The sequence below is a fragment of the Zonotrichia albicollis genome, chromosome 31 (genome assembly GCF_047830755.1).
Source record: "Zonotrichia albicollis isolate bZonAlb1 chromosome 31, bZonAlb1.hap1, whole genome shotgun sequence".
Lineage (NCBI taxonomy): Eukaryota > Metazoa > Chordata > Aves > Passeriformes > Passerellidae > Zonotrichia > Zonotrichia albicollis.
The window spans coordinates 6,343,175-6,364,256 of record NC_133849.1 but is presented as its reverse complement, the minus strand read 5'-3'; the positions used below and the strand labels follow the sequence as shown (position 1 = coordinate 6,364,256).

Sequence of the window (21,082 nt, the reverse complement as noted above, 5' to 3'; positions counted from 1 at the left end):
TATTAACCTGACCACGCCCCCTCGCTAATTCGGCCACGCCCTGCATTAGCCTGACCACACCCTCTCATTAACCCAGCCATACCCCCCCCCCAGCCAGACCACGCCCCCTCATTAACCTAAGCTGGTCACGCCTCCTCATTAACCCCCCCGACCACGCCCCCTCGGGGTCCCCAAATGAGATCGAGGCGGGGGGCGGGGCCAAGCTCGGCTTTATTTGGGGAGGGGTCCCCGGGGGGAGGGGCAGGGGGCGGGGTCACAGCATTTTCCTCATGAGCTCCTCGGCTTCCAGAACGTTCCGCAGCTCCGACTCCAGCTGCGACAGCTGGGGGGGGGGGGGGGTCAGGGTGGGACCCCCACCAAGACCCCCCAAAAACCCCCAGGAACCCCCAAAAATCCCCAAAAATTCCCCCAAAATCCCCCCAGGAACCACAAATCCCACCAGGACACCCCAAATTCACCCAGGACCACTCAAAATGCCCTAAAATTCCCAAAAAATCCTCCCAAATCCCCCCGTGAGCCCCTCCTCCAGCCCCCAAACCCCCCAAAAAATCCCCCCCAAAAATCCTCCTCAAAATCCCCCCTGAGACCCCCAAAACCCCCTAAAATTCCCACAAAATCCCCTAAAACCTCCCCCAAAACCCCCTCTGAGACCCCCACCAAAATCTCCCTCCTAAAAAACCCCAAAAACCCCCCAAAAACCCCTAAAAAATCTCCAAATCCTCCCTAAAAAATCCCCAAAAACCCCTAAAAAATCCCCCAAAATCCCCCCCAAAAACCCCTAAAAAAATACCCAAAAAAACCCCTAAAAATTCTTTAAAAATCCCCCAAAAACGCCTAAAAAATCCCCAAAAAAACCCAAAAAATCCCCAAAAAAAACCCTAAAAAAACCCAAAAATTCCCAAAAAACCCCTGAAAAAAAACCCCCAAAAATCCCCAAAAACCCCAAAATCCCTCTCTTGTCCCACCTTGGCCTCGTCGCTCTCCCGCACGTGTTCCGGAACCTTCTGGGCGTACCCGGGGCCCTCCCGGCGCTCCCGGAGCCGCTCCAGGGCCCGGCCGAGCTCCTGGCGGCGCCCCCCGAGCCGGGCCAGCTCCGAGGGGGGGTCCACGATGCCCTGGATTGGGGGAAAACACCGAGAAATTGGGAAAAAAACCCGAAAAAACGGGGAAAAATGGCCCAAAAATGGGGAAAAAACGGCCCAAAAATGGGGAAAATAACCCCAAAAATGGGGAAAATAACCCCAGAAATGGGGTCAGGGTTTGGTGTAACCCCACTGAGCTTTGACAGCTCCAAGGGGGGGTCCACGATGCCCTGGATTGGGGGAAAAAAACCGAAGAATTGGGAAAAAAACCCGAAAAAAACGGGGAAAAACGGCCCAAAAATGGGGAAAACAACCCCAAAAATGGGGAAAATAAACCCAGAAATGGGGTCAGGGTTTGGTGTAACCCCACCGAGCCGGGCCAGCTCCGAGGGGGGGTCCACGATGCCCTGGATTGGGGGAAAATACCAAGAAATTGGGAAAAAACCCGAAAAAACGGGGAAAAAGGGCCCAAAAATGGGAAAAATAACCCCAAAAATGGGGTCAGGGTTTGGTGTAACCCCACCGTGCACCGCTCTGACACCATGGCCCAAAACCCCCCAAACTGACCCTGCCCCAATGATGTCACTCTGTCATTGATGACGTCACTCAGGTGTGGGCGTGTCTCACCTGCAGCAGCAGGTGCACCGTGCACCGCTCCGACACTGAGACCCCAAAGGGACCCCAGACTGACCCCGCCCCGATGATGTCACCCCGATGACATCACCCTGATGACGTCACCCGGGTGGGCGTGTCTCACCTGCAGCAGCAGGTGCACCGTGCACCGCTCTGACACCATGACCCAAAACTGCACACAGGGACCCCAAGCAGACCCCGCCCCGATGACGTCACCCCGATGACGTCACCCAGTGGGCGTGTCTCACCTGCAGCAGCAGGTGCACCGTGCACCGCTCCGACGCCACGGCCACAGCGCAGCCCTGGGGGGGCTCCCGACCCCCCCCCCAGCAGCTGCACCGAGCCCACCCCCCCCAGGGCGCGCAGGAGCCCCCGGTGCCGCCGGGCCCGGGACCCCCAGGCTGGGTCTGGGGTCTGCAGGAAACCTGGGGAGGGGAGAGAGAGGGGTTAGAGACCCCCAAAAACACACAGAGACCCCCAAAAACACACAGAGAGACCCCCAGGCTGGGTCTGGGGTCTGCAGGAAACCTGGGGGAGATAGAGGGGTTAGAGACCCCCAGGCTGGGTCTGGGGTCTGCAGGAAACCTGGGGGAGGGGAGATAGAGGGGTTAGAGACCCCCAGAGACCCCCAGACACACACAGAGAGACCCCCAGGCCGGGTCTGGGGTCTGCAGGAAACCTGGGGAGGGGGAGAGAGAGGGGTTAGAGACCCCAAAAACACACAGAGAGACCCCCAGGCTGGGTCTGGGGTCTGCAGGAAACCTGGGGGGGGGCAAAGAGAGGGGTTAGAGACCCCCAGAGACCCCCAAAAACACACACAGAGAGACCCCCAGGGACCCCCAGGATGGGTCTGGGGTCTGCAGGAAACCTGGGGGGGAAAAGGAGGGGTTACAGACCCCCAGACACACAGAGAGACCCCCAGGATGGGTCTGGGGTCTGCAGGAAACCTGGGGAGGGGGAGAGAGAGGGGTTAGAGACCCCAAAAACACACAGAGAGACCCCCAGGATGGGTCTGGGGTCTGCAGGAAACCTGGGGAGGGGGAGAGAGAGGGGTTAGAGACCCCCAGAGACCCCCAGGATGGGTCGGGGTCTGCAGGAAACCTGGGGGGGGGGAGATGGAGGGGTTAGAGACCCCCAGACACACACAGAGACCCCCAGAGACCCCCAGGATGGGTCTGGGGTCTGCAGGAAACCTTGGGAGCAAAAATGGGGATTAGAGACCCCCTGAGAGCCCCTGGGAATGACCACAGACCCCCTGAGAGCCCCCAAAGCCCCCCAGGACCCCTCCCCAGGTTCTCAGGACCCCTCCCCATCTCACACGGGGGTCTCTGCCGGGTCAGGCTCCTCAGGAGCCCCCAGACCCCCAATAAACCCCCATTAAACCCCCATTAACCCAAATTTAACACCCCAAAATCCCTGGTTTAAGGCCCCAAACCCCCATTTGAGCCCCCCGAAGCCCCCAGACTCACACGGGGGTCTCTGCCGCGTCAGCCCGTGAGCCGCCCGCAGGCTCCTCAGCGCCCTCACGATGCTCAGCAGCCCCCAGACCCCCAATAAACCCCCATTAACCCCCATTAACACCCTCAGGACCCCCCGAAGCCCCCAGACTCACACGGGGGTCTCTGCCTGGTCAGCCCGTGTGCTGCCCGCAGGCTCCTCAGGAGCCCCCAGACCCCCAATAAACCCCCATTAAACCCCAATTAAACCCCCATTAAAGCCCCCCAAAGCCCCCCAAAGCCCCCCGAAGCCCCCAGACTCACACGGGGGTCTCTGCCTGGTCAGCCCGTGAGCCCCCAGACCCCCAATAAACCCCCATTAACCCCAATTAAACCCCAATTTAACCCCATTAAACCCCAATTAACCCCATTAAACCCCAATTAAACCCCCATTAACCCCCATTAAAGCCCCCAAATCCCCCCGAAGCCCCCAGACTCACACGGGGGTCTCTGCCTGGTCAGCCCGTGTGCTGCCCTCAGGCTCCTCAGCGCCCTCGCGATGCTCAGGAGCCCCCAGACCCCCAATAAACCCCCATTAAACCCCAATTTAACCCCATTAAACCCCCATTAAAGCCCCCCGAAGCCCCCCAAAGCCCCCCGAAGCCCCCAGACTCACACGGGGGTCTCTGCCTGGTCAGCCCGTGTGCCGCCCGCAGGCTCCTCAGCGCCCTCGCGATGCTCAGGAGCCCACAGACCCCCAATAAACCCCCATTAACCCCCATTAACACCCTCAGGACCCCCCGAAGCCCCCAGACTCACACGGGGGTCTCTGTCGTGTCAGCCCGTGAGCCCCCAGACCCCCAATAAACCCCCATTAACCCCCATTAACCCCAATTTAACCCCCATTAAACCCTCATTAAAGCCCCCCAAACCCCCATTAAAGCCCCCCAAAGCCCCCCGAAGCCCCCAGACTCACACGGGGGTCTCTGCCTGGTCAGCCCGTGCGCCGCCCGCAGGCTCCTCAGCGCCCTCACGATGCTCAGCACGAACTCCATGGCGGCCTCGGCCTCCTCGTCCAGCCAGGGGAACTGGGGGGCAGCGGGGGGTCAGGGACCCCCAAAACAGCCCCGGGACCCCCCAAAACAGCCCCAGATCCTCCCAGGGACCCCCGGGACCCCGAAAACAGCCCTGGGACCCCCCAAAACACCCCCAGGGACCCCCAGGGACCCCCCCCAAACAGCCCCGGGACCCCCAAACAGCCCCAGGACCCCCAAAACCCCCCCAGGGATCCCCTGGGACCCCCCAAACAGCCCCGGGACCCCCCAAAATGCCCCCCAGGACCCCCCTGAACCCCATAAACACCCCCTGAAACCCCCCCAGGATCCCCCAAATCCCCCCCAGGACCCCCCAAATCCCCCCCAAATCCCCTCTAGGACCCTCCCAGGACCCCCCAAATTCCCCCCAGGACCCCCCAAATCCCCCCCAGGCCCCTCCCAGGACCCCCCAGCCCCCTCCCCACCTCCTCGGGCTCGGGGTAGGGGGCCAGGCTGACGCTGGGGGGCGCGGGGGGGTCCCGGGGCAGGCGCTGCCAAAGCTCCTCGGCCAGGAAGGGCATGAAGGGGGCCAGGAGGCGAAGCCCCCCGTCCAGGACGGTCAGCAGGGTGGCCCTGACGGCCTCCAGGTCACCTGGGCACCATCATCATCATCACCATCGTCATCAGCATCATCGGGAACCCAAAAAACCCCAAAATCCCTCAAAAAACCCCAAAAAAATACCCAAAAAACCACCCAAAATACCACAAAAACAACCCAAAACTCCACAAAAACCACCCAAAACACCGGCCCCCCCGTCCAGACAGGTCAGCAGGGTGGCCCTGACGGCCTCCGGGTCACCTTCATCATCATCATCATCATCGTCATTGTAATCAGCGCCCCAAAAAACCCCAAAATCCCTCAAAAAAACCCCAAAAAAATACCCAAAAAACCACCCAAAACTCCATAAAAACAACCCAAAATACCCAAAAAACCACCCAAAACTCCACAAAAACCACCCAAAACACCGTCCAGGCAGGTGAGCAGGGTGGCCCTGATGGCCTCCGGGTCACCTTCATCATCATCATCATCGTCATTGTAATCAGCGCCCCAAAAAACCCCAAAATCCCTCAAAAAAACCCCAAAAAAATACCCAAAAAATGACTCAAAACTCCACAAAAACCACCCAAAACACCAGCCCCCCGTCCAGGACGGTCAGCAGGGTGGCCCTGACGGCCTCCAGGTCACCTTCATCATCATCATCATCATCATCATCATCGTCACCATCGTCATCAGCATCATCGGGAACCCAAAAAAAACCCAAAATCCCCAAAAAAAACCCCAAAAAAATCCCCAAAAAAACATCCAAAACACCGGCCCCCCGTCCAGGCAGGTCAGCAGGGTGGCCCTGACGGCCTTCGGGTCACCTGGGCACCATCATCATCATCATCATCATCATCATCATCATCATCATCATTGTAATCAGCGCCCCAAAAAACCCCAAAATCCCTCAAAAAAACCCAAAAAAAATACCCAAAAAAATCCCCAAAAAACCACCCAGAAACCACCCAAAAACTCACAAAAACCACCCAAAACACCGTCCAGGCAGGTCAGCAGGGTGGCCCTGACGGCCTCCAGGTCACCTTCATCATCATCATCATCGTCATCATCATCATCATCATCATTGTAATCAGCGCCCCAAAAAACCCCAAAATCCCCAAAAAAAACCCCAAAAAAATCCCCAAAAAACCACCCAAAACACCGGCCCCCCGTCCAGGACGGTCAGCAGGGTGGCCCTGACGGCCTCCAGGTCACCTGGGGACCATCATCATCGTCACCATCATCATCAGCATCATCGGGAACCCAAAAAACCCCAAAATCCCCCAAAAAAATACCCAAAAAATACCCAAAAACCACCCAAAACACCAGCCCTCCGTCCAGGCAGGTCAGCAGGGTGGCCCTGACGGCCTCGGGGTCACCTTCATCATCATCATCATCATCATCATCATCGTCATTGTAATCAGCGCCCCAAAAAACCCCAAAATCCCTCAAAAAAAACCCAAAAAAATCCCGAGAAATCACCCAGAAACCACCCAAAACTCCACAAAAACAACCCAAAACACCAGCCCCCCGTCCAGGACGGTCAGCAGGGTGGCCCTGACGGCCTCCAGGTCACCTTCATCATCATCATCATCGTCACCATCATCATCAGCATCATCGGGAACCCAAAAAACCCCAAAATCCCCCCAAAAAAACCCCAAAAAATACCCAAAAAACCCCAAAATCCCTCAAAAAAACCGCCCAAAAAATACCCAAAAAACCACCCAAAACTCCACAAAAACCACCCAAAACACCGGCCCCCCGTCCAGGACGGTCAGCAGGGTGGCCCTGACGGCCTCCGGGTCACCTTCATCATCATCATCATCATCATCATCATCATCATCATCATCATCATCATCGTAATCAGTGCCCCAAAAAACCCCAAAATCCCTCAAAAAAACCCAAAAAAATCCCCCCAAAACCCCCCAAAAAACCTCCGGGACCCCCCTAAACTCCCCCAGGACCCCCCGCCCCTCCCCCCTCACCTTGCTCTTCCTCCTCCTCCTCCTCCTCGTCCCCGTCGGGCCCCTCCCCCTCCCGGCTGGCTCGGGCCAGCACCGGCTTCACGCATTCCTGGGGGGGAAAGGGTTAAAAACAACAAAAAACCTCTAAAATCACCCCAAAAAACCCCCAAAAACCACCCTGAAAACCCCCAAAAACCACCCCGAAAACCCCAAAAACCCCCAAAAACCACCCTGAAAACACCAAGAAAACACCCCGAAAACACCAAAAACCACCTCAAAACCCCAAAAACACCAAAAAACCACCCCGAAAACCCCCAAAAACCACCCTGAAAAACCCCAAAACCCCAAAAAACCACCCATAAAACCCCAAAAAACCACCCCGAAAACACCAAGAAAACACCCCAAAAACCCCAAAAACCCCAAAAAACCACCCATAAAACCCCAAAAAAACACCCCAAAAACCCCCAAAAAAACCACCCTGAAAACACCACGAAAACCCCAAAAACCACCCTGAAAACCCCCAAAACCCCAAAAAACCACCCATAAAACCCCAAAAAACCACCCCGAAAACACCAAGAAAACACCCCCAAAACCCCAAAAACCACCCTGAAAACCCCCAAAACCCCAAAAAACCCCAAAAACCCCCAAAAAAACCACCCTGAAAATACCCCGAAAACCCCAAAAACCACCCTGAAAACCCCCAAAACCCCAAAAAACCACCCATAAAACCCCAAAAAACCACCCCGAAAACACCAAGAAAACACCCCCAAAACCCCAAAAACCACCTCAAAACACCAAAAACACCAAAAAACCACCCCGAAAACCCCCAAAACCCCAAAAAAACCCCATAAAACCCCAAAAAAACACCCCAAAAACCCCAAAAACACCAAAAAAACCCCATAAAACCCCAAAATATCCACGGACCCAAAATAATCCCCAGGGAACCCCAAAAAAACACCCCAGGAACCCCCAAAACCACCCCAGGAACCCCAAATAAACCCCTGGGCACCCAAAAAGGGCCCCAAAAACACCTGGGGAACCCAGAAACCAGACAGGGACCCCAAAATCCACCCAGAATGTGTGCACGGCCCCAGGACCCCAGCACCCCTATGGGCACCCCAATGTCCCCACGGTGTCCCCACAGTGTCCCCAATGTCCCCACAATGTCCCCCAATGTGCCCAATGTCCCCCCAATGTCCCCAATCCCCTCAATGTCCCCAATGTCCCCAATGTCTCCAATGTCCCCACAGTGTCCCCAATGTTCCCCCAATGTCCCCAATGTCCCCACGATGTCCCCAATTCCCTGAATTGCCCTCAATGTACCCAATGTCCCCAGTGTCCCCAATGTCCCCAGTGTCCCCAGTGTCACCAATGCCCTGAAATGCCCTCAATGTCCCCAATGTCCCCACAATGTCCCCTCAATGTCCCCAATGTCCCCAATCCCCCCAATGTCCCCAATTCCCTAAATTGTCCCCAATGCCCCCAAACCCCCCCAATGTCCCCAATCCCCTCAATGTCCCCACAGTGTCCCCAATGTCCCCACGGTGTCCCCACAGTGTCCCCAATCCCCCCAATGTCCCCAATTCCCTGAATTGTCCCCAATGCCCCCAAATCCCCCCAATGTCCCCAATCCCCTCAATGTCCCCAATGTCCCCAATGTCCCCACGGTGTCCCCAATCCCCCCAATGTCCCCAATCCCCCCAATGTCCCCAATCCCCTCAATGTCCCCAATGTCCCCAGTGTCCCCCTCAATGTCCCCAATGTCCCCACAGTGTCCCCATCCATACCAGGTACACATCACACAGCTCGTACACCCAGAATTCATGCATGGCCGTGGTGACCCCACAAACCCCTGTACCCCAATAACCCCCGTGTCCCCCACGGTGTCCCCAATCCCCTCAATGTCCCCAATGTCCCCAATGTCCCCAGTGTCCCCAATGTCCCCATCCGTACCAGGTACACATCACACAGCTCGTACACCCAGAATCCGTGCACGGCCGTGGTGGCCCCATGGAGCTCTGTACCCCAATAACCCCATAACCCCCACAAACACCCCAGTGTCCCCAATGTCCCCACAATGTCCCCAATGTCCCCACGGTGTCCCCAATGTCCCCAATGTCCCCAATGTCCCCAACGTCCCCAGTGTCCCCATCCATACCAGGTAGACGTCGCACAGCTCGTACACCCAGAATCCGTGCACGGCCGTGGTGACCCCACAAACCCCTGTACCCCAATAACCCCCGTGTCCCCCACAATGTCCCCAATGTCCCCACAATGTCCCCAATGTCCCCATACCAGGTAGACGTCGCACAGCTCGTACACCCAGAATCCGTGCACGGCCGTGGTGGCCCCACAAACCCCTGTACCCCCATTAACCCCAATGTCTCCATGGTGTCCCCAGTGTCCCCAGTGTCCCCAATGTCCCCAGTGTCCCCAGTGTCCCCACGATGTCCCCAATGTCCCCAATGTCCCCCCAATGACCCCATCCATACCAGGTACACATCACACAGCTCGTACACCCAGAAGCCGTGCACGGCCGTGGTGACCCCATGGAGCTCTGTACCCCAATAACCCCATAACCCCACAGTGTCCCCAGTGTCCCCAATGTCCCCACGATGTCCCCAGTGTCCCCAAGGCCATACCAGGTAGACGTCACACAGCTCGTACACCCAGAATCCGTGCACGGCCGTGGTGGCCGCGGGGAAGTCGAAGCTCCCGAGGGCGGCGCCGCAGCCCCGAACGGCCCGGCTGAGGCGGCTGCGGATCCAGCGCTCAGCCAGGGACAGCTGGAGACACTGTGGGGACATTGGGGACATTGGGGACATTGGGGACAGTGGGGACACTGGGGACACATCAGGGACATTGGGGACATTGGGGACATTGGGGACACATCAGGGTCATTGCAGCCCCGAACGGCCCGGCTGAGGCGGCTGCGCACCCAGCGCTCGGCCAGGGACAGGAACAGGGCCTGGGGACACATTGGGGACATGAGAGTGACACTGGGGACATCAGGGGGATCAGGGGTATCACAGGGACCCACAGGGCCCGGCTGAGGCGGCTGCGCACCCAGCGCTCGGCCAGGGACCACCGGAGAGCCTGGGGACATTGGGGACATTGGGGACACATTGGGGTGATTGGGGGTCACAGGGCCCGGCTGAGGCGGCTGCGCACCCAGTGCTCGGCCAGGGACAGGGACAGGCACTGTGGGGACAATGGGGACAATGGGGACACATCAGGGTCACTGCAGCCCCGAACGGCCCGGCTGAGGCGGCTGCGGATCCAGCGCTCGGCCAGGGACAGCGACAGGGCCTGGGGACATCAGAGTGACACTGGGGACATTGGGGACACATTGGGGACACTGGGGGTCACAGGGACCCACATGGCCCGGCTGAGGTGGCTGCGCACCCAGCGCTCGGCCAGGGACCATCGGAGAGCCTGTGGGGACATTGGGGACATTGGGGGCATTGGGGACATTGGGGACACATTGGGGACACATTGGGGACACAGGGACCCACAGGGCCCGGCTGAGGCGGCTGCGGATCCAGCGCTCGGCCAGGGACAGCGACAGGGCCTGGGGACATTGGGGACATTGGGGACATTGGCGACATTGGGGACACATTGGGGACATTGGGGACATTGGGGACATTGGGGACACATTGGGGACACATTGGGGACATTGGGGTCATTCCAGTCATTGGGGACATTGGGGACATCAGAAGGGTCGGGGTCATGGGGGACACTGGGGTCTTTGGGGACATTGGGGACATTGGATTCATCGGGGTCATTGGGGACATTGGGGTCATCGAGGTCATCGGGGTCATTCAGGGACATTGGGGTCATCGGGGTCTTTGGGGACATTGGGGTCATTGGGGTCACTGTGGGGACATTGGGGTCATTCAGGTCATTGGGGGTCATTGGGGACATTGGGGGTCATCGGGGTCATCGGGGTCATTGGGGACACTGTGGGGACATTGGGGTCATTCAGGTCATCGGGGTCATTGGGGGTCATTGGGGACATTGGGGGCATTGGGGGCTCAGCAAACCCCATGGGGCTGTGGGGGGGGGGGGGGCTCTCAGCCCCATAACCGGGGGTCTTGGGGCTCTCAGGTGGGTCTGGGGGTCTCAGGGGGTCCCAGGTGGGTCTGGGAGGGTTCTGGGGGTCCCAGGTGGGTCTGGGGGTCCCGGGGGTGCCCTGGGGGTCTCAGGGGGGTCCCAGGTGGGTCTGGGGGTTTTGGGGTCTCCCGGGGGTCTCTGGGGGTCCCAGGTGGGTCTGGGGGTCTCAGGGGGTCCCAAATGGGTCTGGGGTCTCCCGGGGGTCTCGGGGGGTCCCGGGGTTACCTGCGAGGCCGGGGGGGGCCGGTACCCCTCCCCCAGCGCCCTGAGCACGAAGCGGGCCCCGTTCCAGACCTTGTTACAGAAATGGCGATAACCGAGAACACGGAGCACGTCCAGATTGATGTCACGGCCTGGAATGGGGGAAAAACGGGCAGAAATGGGCAAAGTGGGGAAAAAATGGAGAAAAAATGGGGAAAAAATGGGGAAAAAATGGGGAAAAAATGGGGTAAAACAGGGTCAGATAACCGAGCACGCGGAGCACGTCCAGGTTGATGTCACGGCCTGGAATGGGGTAAAAACGGGCAAAAATGGGAAAAATGGGGAAAAAATGGAGAAAAAATGGGGAAAAAATGGAGAAAAAATGGGGAAAAAATGGGGAAAAAATGGGGAAAAAATGGGATAAAACAGGGTCAGATAACCGAGCACGCGGAGCACATCGAGATTGATGTCACGGCCTGGAATGGGGAAAAACGGGCAGAAATGGGCAAAGTGGGGAAATGGGGGAAAAATGGGGGAAAATGGGGAAAAAATGGGGAAAAAATGGGGAAAAATGGGGAAAAAATGGGGAAAAAATGGGGAAAAAATGGGGTAAAACAGGGTCAGATAACCGAGCACACGGAGCACATCGAGATTGATGTCACGGCCTGGAAATGGGGGAAAAACGGGTAAAAACGGGCAAAGTGGGGTAATGGGGTAAATGGGGAAAAATGGGGAAAAAATGGGGAAAAAATGGGGAAAAAATGGGGTAAAAATGGGGAAAAATGGGGAAAAAATGGGATAAAACAGGGTCAGATAACCGAGCACGCGGAGCACGTCCAGATTGATGTCACGGCCTGAAATGGGGGAAAAACGGGCAAAAATGGAGAAAAAATGGGGAAAAAATGGGGGAAAAATGGGGAAAAATGGGGAAAAAATGGGGTAAAAATGGGGGAAAAATGGGGAAAAAATGGGATAAAACAGGGTCAGATAACCGAGAACACGGAGCACATCGAGATTGATGTCACGGCCTGAAAATGGGGAAAAAACGGGTAAAAATGGAGAAAAAATGGGAAAAAAATGGGGGAAAAATGGGGGAAAGATGGGGGAAAAATGGGGGAAAAATGGGGGAAAAATGGAGAAAAAATGGGGAAAAAATGAAGAAAAAATGGGGAAAAAATTGGGAAAAAATGGGGAAAAAATGGGGGAAAAATGGGGAAAAAATGGAGAAAAACACGGTCAGATAGCCCAGAACGGGCAGTACATCCAGGTTGATGTCATGGCCTGGAAATGGGGAAAAAACAGGCAAAAATGGGCAAAATGGGTAAAATGGGGGAAATGGGGAAAAAATGGAGCAAGAATGGGGAAAAATGGGGAAAATTGGGTAAAACAGGGTCAGGTAGCCCAGAACACGCAGCATGTACAGGTTGATGTCACAGCCTGGGGGGCAATACGGGGGTCAGGGGTGGTTTTGGGGTATTTTTGGGGTGATTTGGGGTGTTTTGGGGCAGTTATGGGTTGTTTTTGGGGTGATTTTGGGGTGATTTGGGGCAGTTTTGGGGGTGATTTGGGGTGTTTGGGGTGTTTTTAGGGTGTTTTTGGGGTGATTCGGGGCAGTTTTGGGTTGTTTTTGGGGTGATTCGGGGCAGTTTGGGGGTATTTTTGGGTGATTTGGGGTGTTTTTAAGGTGATTTGGGGTGATTTTGGGGTGTTTTTGGGGTGATTTTGGGGTGATTTTGGGTGTTTCGGTACCCTGGGCCGTGTACGCGCAGAGGGCGAAGCGCAGCGCGTCCGTCCCGCACTCGGGGATCCCCTCGGGGAAGTCGCGTTTCTGGGGGGGACACAGGGGATGAAGACCCCCCAAAACATCCCCAAAGTATCCCTAAAATATCCCCAAAACACCCCCAAAATATCCCCAAAATACCCCCCAAAACATCCCCAAAATACCACCAAAATATCCCCTATAATATCACCAAACACCCCCCAAAACATCCCCAAAAATCCCCAAAATTTCCCCCCAAAACATCCCCAAAATATCCCCAAAACACCCCCAAAACATCCCCAAAAACATCCCCTATAATATTCCCAAACACCCCCCAAAATATCCCCAAAACACCCCCAAAAATACCCCCAAAAAATCGCCAAAATACCCCCAAAATATCCCCAAAATACATCTCAAAACACCCCCCAAAATACCCCCCAAATACTCCCAAACCATACCCAAAATACCCCCAAAAATACCCCCAAAACACCCCCAAAATATCCCCAAAATACCCCCAAAAACATCCCCTATAATATTCCCAAACACCCCCCCAAAACACCCCCAAAAAATCCCCAAAACACCCCCAAAAAATCGCCAAAATACCCCCAAAATACCCCCAAATACTCCCAAACCATACCCAAAATACCCCCAAAACACCCCCAAAATATCCCCAAAAACATCCCCTGTAATATCCCCAAACACCCCCCAAAATATCCCCCCAAAACATCCCCAAAATAACCCCAAAAACATCCCCAAAATAACCCCCAAAATACGCCCAAAACATCCCCCAAAATATCCCCTATAATATCCCCAAAACACCCCCAAAATATCCCCCCAAAACATCCCTAAAATATCCCCAAAAAATCCCCAAAACACCCCCCAAAACATCCCCAAAAACATCCCCAAAAATCCCCAAAATACCCCCAAAACACCCCCAAAATACCCCCCAAATACTCCCAAAACACACCCAAAATATCCCCAAAATACCCTCCAAAACATCCCCAAAATACCCCCAAAATACTCCCAAAACCCCCCCAAATCCCCAAAATCCCCCAAATCCCCAAAACCCCAAAATCCCCGAAATGCCCCCAAATCCCCACCTGTCCCTCGCGCGCCCGCTCCAGCTCGGCCGGGTCCAGGTTGCTGCTCTCCAGCTGCTGCTGCAGCTCCTGCGGATTTTGGGGTGAATTTGGGGGATTTTGGTGATTTTGGGGTGATTTTGGGCATTTTGGGTGAATTGGCGCGAAATTCGGGCAATTTTGAGGGGGATTTTGGGGGGCATTTGGGAGTTTTTGGGGAATTTTTGGGGCGGATTTTGAGGGGGTGTTGGGGGTGATTTTTGGGGATTTTGGGGTTTTTTTGAGGTTTTTGGGGGTGATTTTGGGGATTTTTGGGGGATTTTTTTTTTGCAGATTTTGGGTGTATTTGGGGGATTTTTGGGGTTATTTGGAGGTTTTTTGGGGGATTCTGGGGGGGTTATGGGGGATTTGGGAATTTTGGGGTTTTCGGGCGGTATTTTGGGTGTTTTTTAGGATATTTTGGGTGTTTTTGGGTGGTTTTGGGTGATTTTTGGGCGTTTTTGGGTCCCACCTGCAGTGACACCCCTGTTATCACGTCCAGCGGGTCGATGACGTTGCCCAGGGATTTGGGGTGATTTTGGGGTATTTTGGGTGTTTTTTGGGGGGTTTTTTGGTGTTTTTGGGGTATTTCAGGTGTTTTTGTGGTGTTTTTGGGTGATTTTTGGGTGTTTTAGGGGTATTTTTGGGTGATTTTTGGGCGTTTTTGGGTCCCACCTGCAGTGACACTCCTGTTATCACGTCCAGCGGGTCGATGACGTTGCCCAGGGATTTGGGGTGATTTTGGGGTATTTTGGGTGGGTTTTTGGGGGTTTTTTTGGTGTTTTTGTGGTGTTTTTGTGGTGTTTTTGGGTGTTTTTGGGTGATTTTGGGTGATTTTGGGGTCCCACCTGCAGTGACACCCCTGTTATCACGTCCAGCGGGTCGATGACGTTGCCCAGGGATTTGCTCATCTTGCGGCCGTGGGCGTCGCGCACGATGGCGTGCAGGTACACCTGGACAGGTGGGACAGGTGGGACAATGACACACCTGGACAGGTGGGACAGAAAAATGATACACCTGGACAGGGCAGGTACACCTGGACAGGTGAGACAGACAGGTGGGACACCTGGGACAGTGACACACCTGGGACTGGTGGGACAGTGACACACCTGAGACAGGGCAGGTACACCTGGACAGGTGACACAGGTGGGACAGTGACACACCTGGGACAGTGACACACCTGGGACAGTGACACACCTGGGACAGGGCAGGTACACCTGGACAGGTGGGACAGGTGGGACAGGGCAGGTACACCTGGACAGGTGGGACAGACAGGTGGGGACAGGTGGGACAGGGCAGGTACACCTGGACAGGTGGGACAGTGACACACCTGGGACAGACAGTGACACACCTGTGACAGGTGGGACAGACAGGTGGGACAGTGACACACCTGGGACAGGTGAGACAGACAGGTGGGGACAGGTAGGGACAGACAGGTGACACACCTGGGACAGGTGGGACAGACAGGACAGTGACACACCTGGGACAGGGCAGGTACACCTGGACAGGTGGGACAGACGGGACAGTGACACACCTGGGACAGGTGACAGGTGGGGACAGACAGGTGACACACCTGGGACAGGTAACACAACACAACAGGGGTCAGGGACACACCTGGGACAGGTGGGACAGACAGGTGGGACAGGTGACACACCTGAGACAGTGACACACCTGGGACAGGGCAGGTGACACACCTGGGGACAGGTAGGACAGTGACACACCTGGGACAGGTGGGACAGAAAAGTGACACACCTGGGACAGACAGACACACCTGGGACAGGGCAGGTGACACACCTGGGACAGGTGGGACAGTGACACACCTGGGACAGGTGGGACAGAAAAGTGACACACCTGGGACAGACAGACACACCTGGGACAGGGCAGGTACACCTGGACAGGTGGGACAGGTGGGGACAGACAGATGACACACCTGGGACAGGTGGGACAGTGACACACCTGGGACAGACAGGTGACACACCTGGCACAGCTGGGCACAGGTGACAGCGACACCTGGGGATGGCGGCACCGGGGGGGTTTTGGGGGGGATTTGGGGTTATTTTGGTCACATTTTGGGGTTAATTTTGGGGTTAATTTGGGCCGTTTTGGGGTCTCGCCTCGCAGAATGGAAACCTCCCGGTCAGCGCCAGCCCCAGCATCACCAGCAGGGGATTTTGGGGTTCTTTAGGGTGGATTTTGGGGTTATTTAGGGTGGATTTTGGGGTATTTTTTGGGGGTATTTTGGGGGATATTTTGCAGATATTTTTGGGGATTATTTTTGGGGTAAATTCCGGCGTTTTTGGGGTCTCACCTCCCGAAAAGGCAATTTCCCGGGCAGCCCCAGCATCACCATCAGGGGATTTTGGGGTTATTTAGGGTGGATTTTGGGGTATTTTTGGGGGTATTTTTAGGGGTATTTTTGCAGACATTTTTGGGGATTATTTTTGGGGTAAATTCCGGCAGTTTTGGGGTCTCACCTCCCGAAAAGGCAATTTCCCGGGCAGCCCCAGCATCACCATGGGGGGATTTTGGGGGGGATTTTGGGGTTATTTTGGTCGTTTTTTGGCAGGTATTTTTGCAGTTATTTTTGGGGATTATTTTTGGGGTAAATTCCGGCGTTTTTGGGGTCTCACCTCCCGAAAAGGCAATTTCCCGGTCAGCGCCAGCCCCAGCATCACCATCAGGGGATTTTGGGGTTATTTAGGGTGGATTTTGGGGTTATTTCGGTCATTTTTTGGCGGCTATTTTTGCAGTTATTTTTGGGGATTATTTTTGGGGTAAATTCCGGCGTTTTTGGGGTCTCACCTCCCGAAAAGGCAATTTCCCGGTCAGCGCCAGCCCCAGCATCACCATCCGGGCCACCCAGAAGAACAGGATGTCGTGCCCGGTCTCCAGCAGCGAGCCCGGGTAGAAACGCTCCAGGTCGGGGGTCTGGGGTCCCCAAAATGAAAATGAGACCCCCAAAAAACACCCAGGGACCCCAAAAACACCCAGGGATCCCAAAAACATCCCCTGGGACCCCAAAAACACCCCCTGGGACCCCAAAAAACCCTGAAACTCCCCAAAATCCACCCAGAGACCCCCAAAATCCCACCCAGGAACCCCGGATAGAAACGCTCCAGGTCGGGGGTCTGGGGGACCCCAAAGTGAGAATGGGACCCCCAAAATACCCTGAAACTCCCCCAAAAAACACCCCTGGGACCCCAAAAACCCCCTGGGACCCCAAAAAACACCCAGGGACCCCAAAAACATCCCCTGGGACCCCCAAAACATCCCCAAAAAACACCCAGGGACCCCCAAAAACATCCCCAAAATCCACCCAAATCCCCCCAGAGACCCCCAAAATCCCACCCAGGAACCCCGGATAGAAACGCTCCAGGTCGGGGGTCTGGGGGACCCCAAAGTGAGAATGAGACCCCCAAAAACCCTGAAACCCCCCCAAAAAGCCCCTGGGACCCCAAAAACACCCCCTGGGACCCCAAAAACACCCCCTGGGGTCCCAAAAATTCCCCAAATCCCCCCAAAATTCCCCAAATCCCCCCGCACCTGCTCGGGCCAGCCGAAGACGGAGAAGGGGAAGAGGCCGGAGGAGAACCAGGTGTCCAGCACGTCCTCGTCTGCAGAGTGACCATCAGAGTGACCACAGTGACCATCAGAGTGACCACAGTGACCATCAGAGTGACCATCAGAGTGACCACAGTGACCATCAGAGTGACCACAGTGATCACCAGAGTGACCACAGGGAGCAGAGTGACCATCAGAGGGAACAGAGTGACCGCAGAGACCATCAGAGTGACCAGAGGGACCAGAGAAACCACCAGTGACCACCAGTGACCATCAGTGACCACCAGGGACAGCACGGACCAGGAGTGACCAGGGGTGACCAGAGTGACCACCAGGGGTCAGGAGGGACCAGGGGTGACCAGGAGTGACCAGCAGGGTCCCACTCATTCTCCCCTCCCAGTATAAACCAGTTCCCTCCCAGTTCAATCCCAGTATAAACCAGTCCAATCCCAGTCCCTCCCAGTCTATCCCAGTCCCTCCCAGTTTATCCCAGTCCAATCCCAGTCCTATCCCAGTTTATCCCAGTTCAATCCCAATTCAATCCCAGTTTAACCCAGTATAAACCAGTCCAATCCCAGTTTATCCCAGTTTACCCCAGTCCCACCCAGTCCATCCCAGTCCCTCCCAGTTTATCCCAGTCCCTCCCAGTCTATCCCAGTCCAATCCCAGTTTATCCCAGTCCCTCCCAGTCTATCCCAGTCCAATCCCAGTTTATCCCAGTTTGTCCCAGTTTATCCCAGTCCAATCCCAGTCCAATCCCAGTTCAATCCCAGTCCAATCCCAGTCCCTCCCAGTTTATCCCAGTTTACCCCAGTCCCACCTTGTCTCAGCCTGACCAGCTCGGGGCTGACCCCGAACGCTGCGGCCGCTTTGGCCCGAGCCTCGTCCGGGGAGCGCCCGGACACCCAGAACTTCTCATCTTCATCCTAAAACACCAAAAACATCCAAAATCAACCCAAAAATAACCCTAAAACTGACCCCAGAGTGCCTGGACACCCAGAACTTCTCATCTTCATCCTAAAGCACCAAAAACACCAAAAATCAACCCAAAAATAACCCTAAAACTGATCCCAGAGTGCCCGGACACCCAGAACTTCTCATCTTCATCCTAAAACACCAAAAACACCCAAAATCAACCCAAAAATAACCCCAAAAATCACCCCAAATCACCCAGAGCGCCCGGACACCCAGAACTTCTCATCTTCATCCTGGGAACCCAAAAACACCAAAAATCACCCCAAAAATCACCCCAGAAACACTGCCTGACCCAGAACCGCTCATCCTCGTCCTGGGAACCCAAAACCACCAGAAATCACCCCAAAATCCACCCCAGCTCCCCCCAGCCCCCCCAGGCTCACCTGCCCGGGCGGCACCCGGGGGTCGTCGATGGTGACGAAATAGGCGGGGATGCGATGGCCCCACCAGAGCTGCCGCGAGATGCACCAGTCCCTGCACAGGTGAGACACAGGTGGGACAGGTGAGCACACCTGTACAGGTATGGCCCCACCAGAGCTGCCGCGAGATGCACCAGTCCCTGCACAGGTGAGACAGGTGAGACACAGGTGAGACAGGTGAGCACACCTGTGCAGGTATGGGCACACCTGGGCACACCTGGGCAGGTATGGGCACACCTGGGCAGGTATGGGCACACCTGGGCACACCTGGGCAGGTATGGGCACACCTGGGCAGGTATGGGCACACCTGGGCACACCTGGGCAGGTATGGGCACACCTGGGCACACTGGGCAGGTATGGGCACACCTGGGCACACCTGGGCAGGTATGGGCACACCTGGGCACACCTGGGCAGGTAAGGGCACACCTGGGCAGGTATGGGCACACCTGGGCAGCCATGGCCCCACCAGAGCTGCCGCGAGATGCACCAGTCCCTGCACAGGTGAGACAGGTGGGACACAGGTGGGCACACCTGGGCAGGTATGGGCACACCTGGGCACACCTGGGCAGGTATGGGCACACCTGGGCAGGTATGGGCACACTGGGCAGGTATGGGCACACCTGGGCACACCGGGACAGGTATGGGCACACCTGGGCAGGGCCTCACCTGTGTCCATCCAGGTGAACCAGGTGTGGGTGTGGTTATGGGGCAGGGTTATGGGGTGTGGTTATAGGTTTTCTCTCACCTGATGTTGTCCATCCAGGTGAACCAGGTGTGGGTGTGGTTTTAGGGCAGGTTTTGGGGCAGGTTTTTGGGTGTTGTCTCACCTGATGTTGTCCATCCAGGTGAACCAGGTGTGGGTGTGGTTATGGGGCAGGGTTATGGGGTGTGGTTATAGGTTTTCTCTCACCTGATGTTGTCCATCCAGGTGAACCAGGTGTGGGTGTGGTTTTAGGGCTGGTTTAGGGGTGTGGTTATGGGTGTGTTCAGGGGGCGGGGCCTCACCTGATGTTGTCCATCCAGGTGAACCAGGTGCGGGCGTGGCCGGGCGGGTGTGGGTGTGGTTATGGGGCAGGTTTAGGGGTGTGGTTATAGGTTTTCTCTCACCTGATGTTGTCCATCCAGGTGAACCAGGTGCGGGTGTGGCTTTGGGGCAGGTGTGGGTGTGGTTTTGGGGCAGGTTTTTGGGTGTTGCCTCACCTGATGTTGTCCATCCAGGTGAACCAGGTGCGGGCGTGGCCGGGCGGGTGCAGCCTCAGGTCCCCCCTGCGCACGGCGGCCGCCGCGGCCCCGGCCAGGCCCTGGCAGCGCACGAACCACTGAGGGACGGCCCGGGGCTCCAGGACATCCTTGGAACGGCTGGGGAGACAGGTACGGGCACACCTGTGACACCTGTGACACCTGAGCATCACCTGTGACACCTGTGTGACACCTGTGTGACACCTGTGTGACACCTGTGTGTAACCCATTGCTATCCATTGTCCCCACTGAGGCACGGCCCGGGGCTCCAGGACATCCTTGGAACGGCTGGGGAGACAGGTAAAGGTACACCTGAGACACCTGTGTGACACCTGTGTGACACCTGAGCATCACCTGTGACACCTGAGCATCACCTGTGACACCTGTGACACCTGTGTGTAACCCATTGCTATCCATTGTTATCTATCATTATCCATTGTCCCCACTGGGGCACGGCCCGGGGCTCCAGGACATCCTTGGAACGGCTGGGGAGACAGGTACAGGCACACCTGAGACACCTGTGTGACACCTGTGACACCTGTGTGTGACCCATTGCTATCCATTGATCTATCATTATCCATTGTCCCCACTGGGGCACGGCCCGGGGCTCCAGGACATCCTTGGAACGGCTGCAGACAGGTAAAGGCACACCTGTGATACCTGAGCATCACCTGTGACACCTGTGTGTGACCCATTGCTATCCATTGATCTATCATTATCCATTGTCAGTACTGGGGCACGGCCCGGGGCTCCAGCACGTCCTTGGAACGGCTGGGGAGACAGGTAAAGGCACACCTGAGACACCTGTGTGACACCTGTGTGCCACCTGTGTGACACCTGTGTGACACCTGTGTGACACCTGTGTGACACCTGTGTGTAACCCATTGTTATCCATTGTTATCTATCATTATCCATTGTCCCCACTGGGGGACAGCCCGGGGCTCCAGGAC

The 21,082-nt window shown here is 56.1% G+C and overlaps 1 protein-coding gene across 1 annotated transcript in view; it reads right to left on the bottom strand.

Annotated features, from left to right (window-relative positions):
* Positions 1–192: 192 nt before the first annotated feature.
* The window catches only part of VARS1 (valyl-tRNA synthetase 1), a 43,336-nt gene continuing 22,446 nt past the window's right edge, over positions 193–21,082 (bottom strand). The window contains 20 exon segments of the mRNA XM_074529759.1: positions 193–322; positions 966–1,115; positions 1,964–2,023; positions 2,025–2,140; positions 4,128–4,239; positions 4,671–4,837; positions 6,769–6,856; positions 9,390–9,542; positions 11,086–11,213; positions 12,811–12,889; positions 13,921–13,989; positions 14,787–14,891; positions 16,741–16,866; positions 17,482–17,552; positions 18,320–18,425; positions 18,478–18,517; positions 18,570–18,608; positions 18,670–18,707; positions 18,858–18,948; positions 20,094–20,252. Of these exon segments, the coding sequence (XP_074385860.1) occupies positions 254–322; positions 966–1,115; positions 1,964–2,023; positions 2,025–2,140; positions 4,128–4,239; positions 4,671–4,837; positions 6,769–6,856; positions 9,390–9,542; positions 11,086–11,213; positions 12,811–12,889; positions 13,921–13,989; positions 14,787–14,891; positions 16,741–16,866; positions 17,482–17,552; positions 18,320–18,425; positions 18,478–18,517; positions 18,570–18,608; positions 18,670–18,707; positions 18,858–18,948; positions 20,094–20,252 (1,966 nt within the window). The 3' untranslated portion in view covers positions 193–253.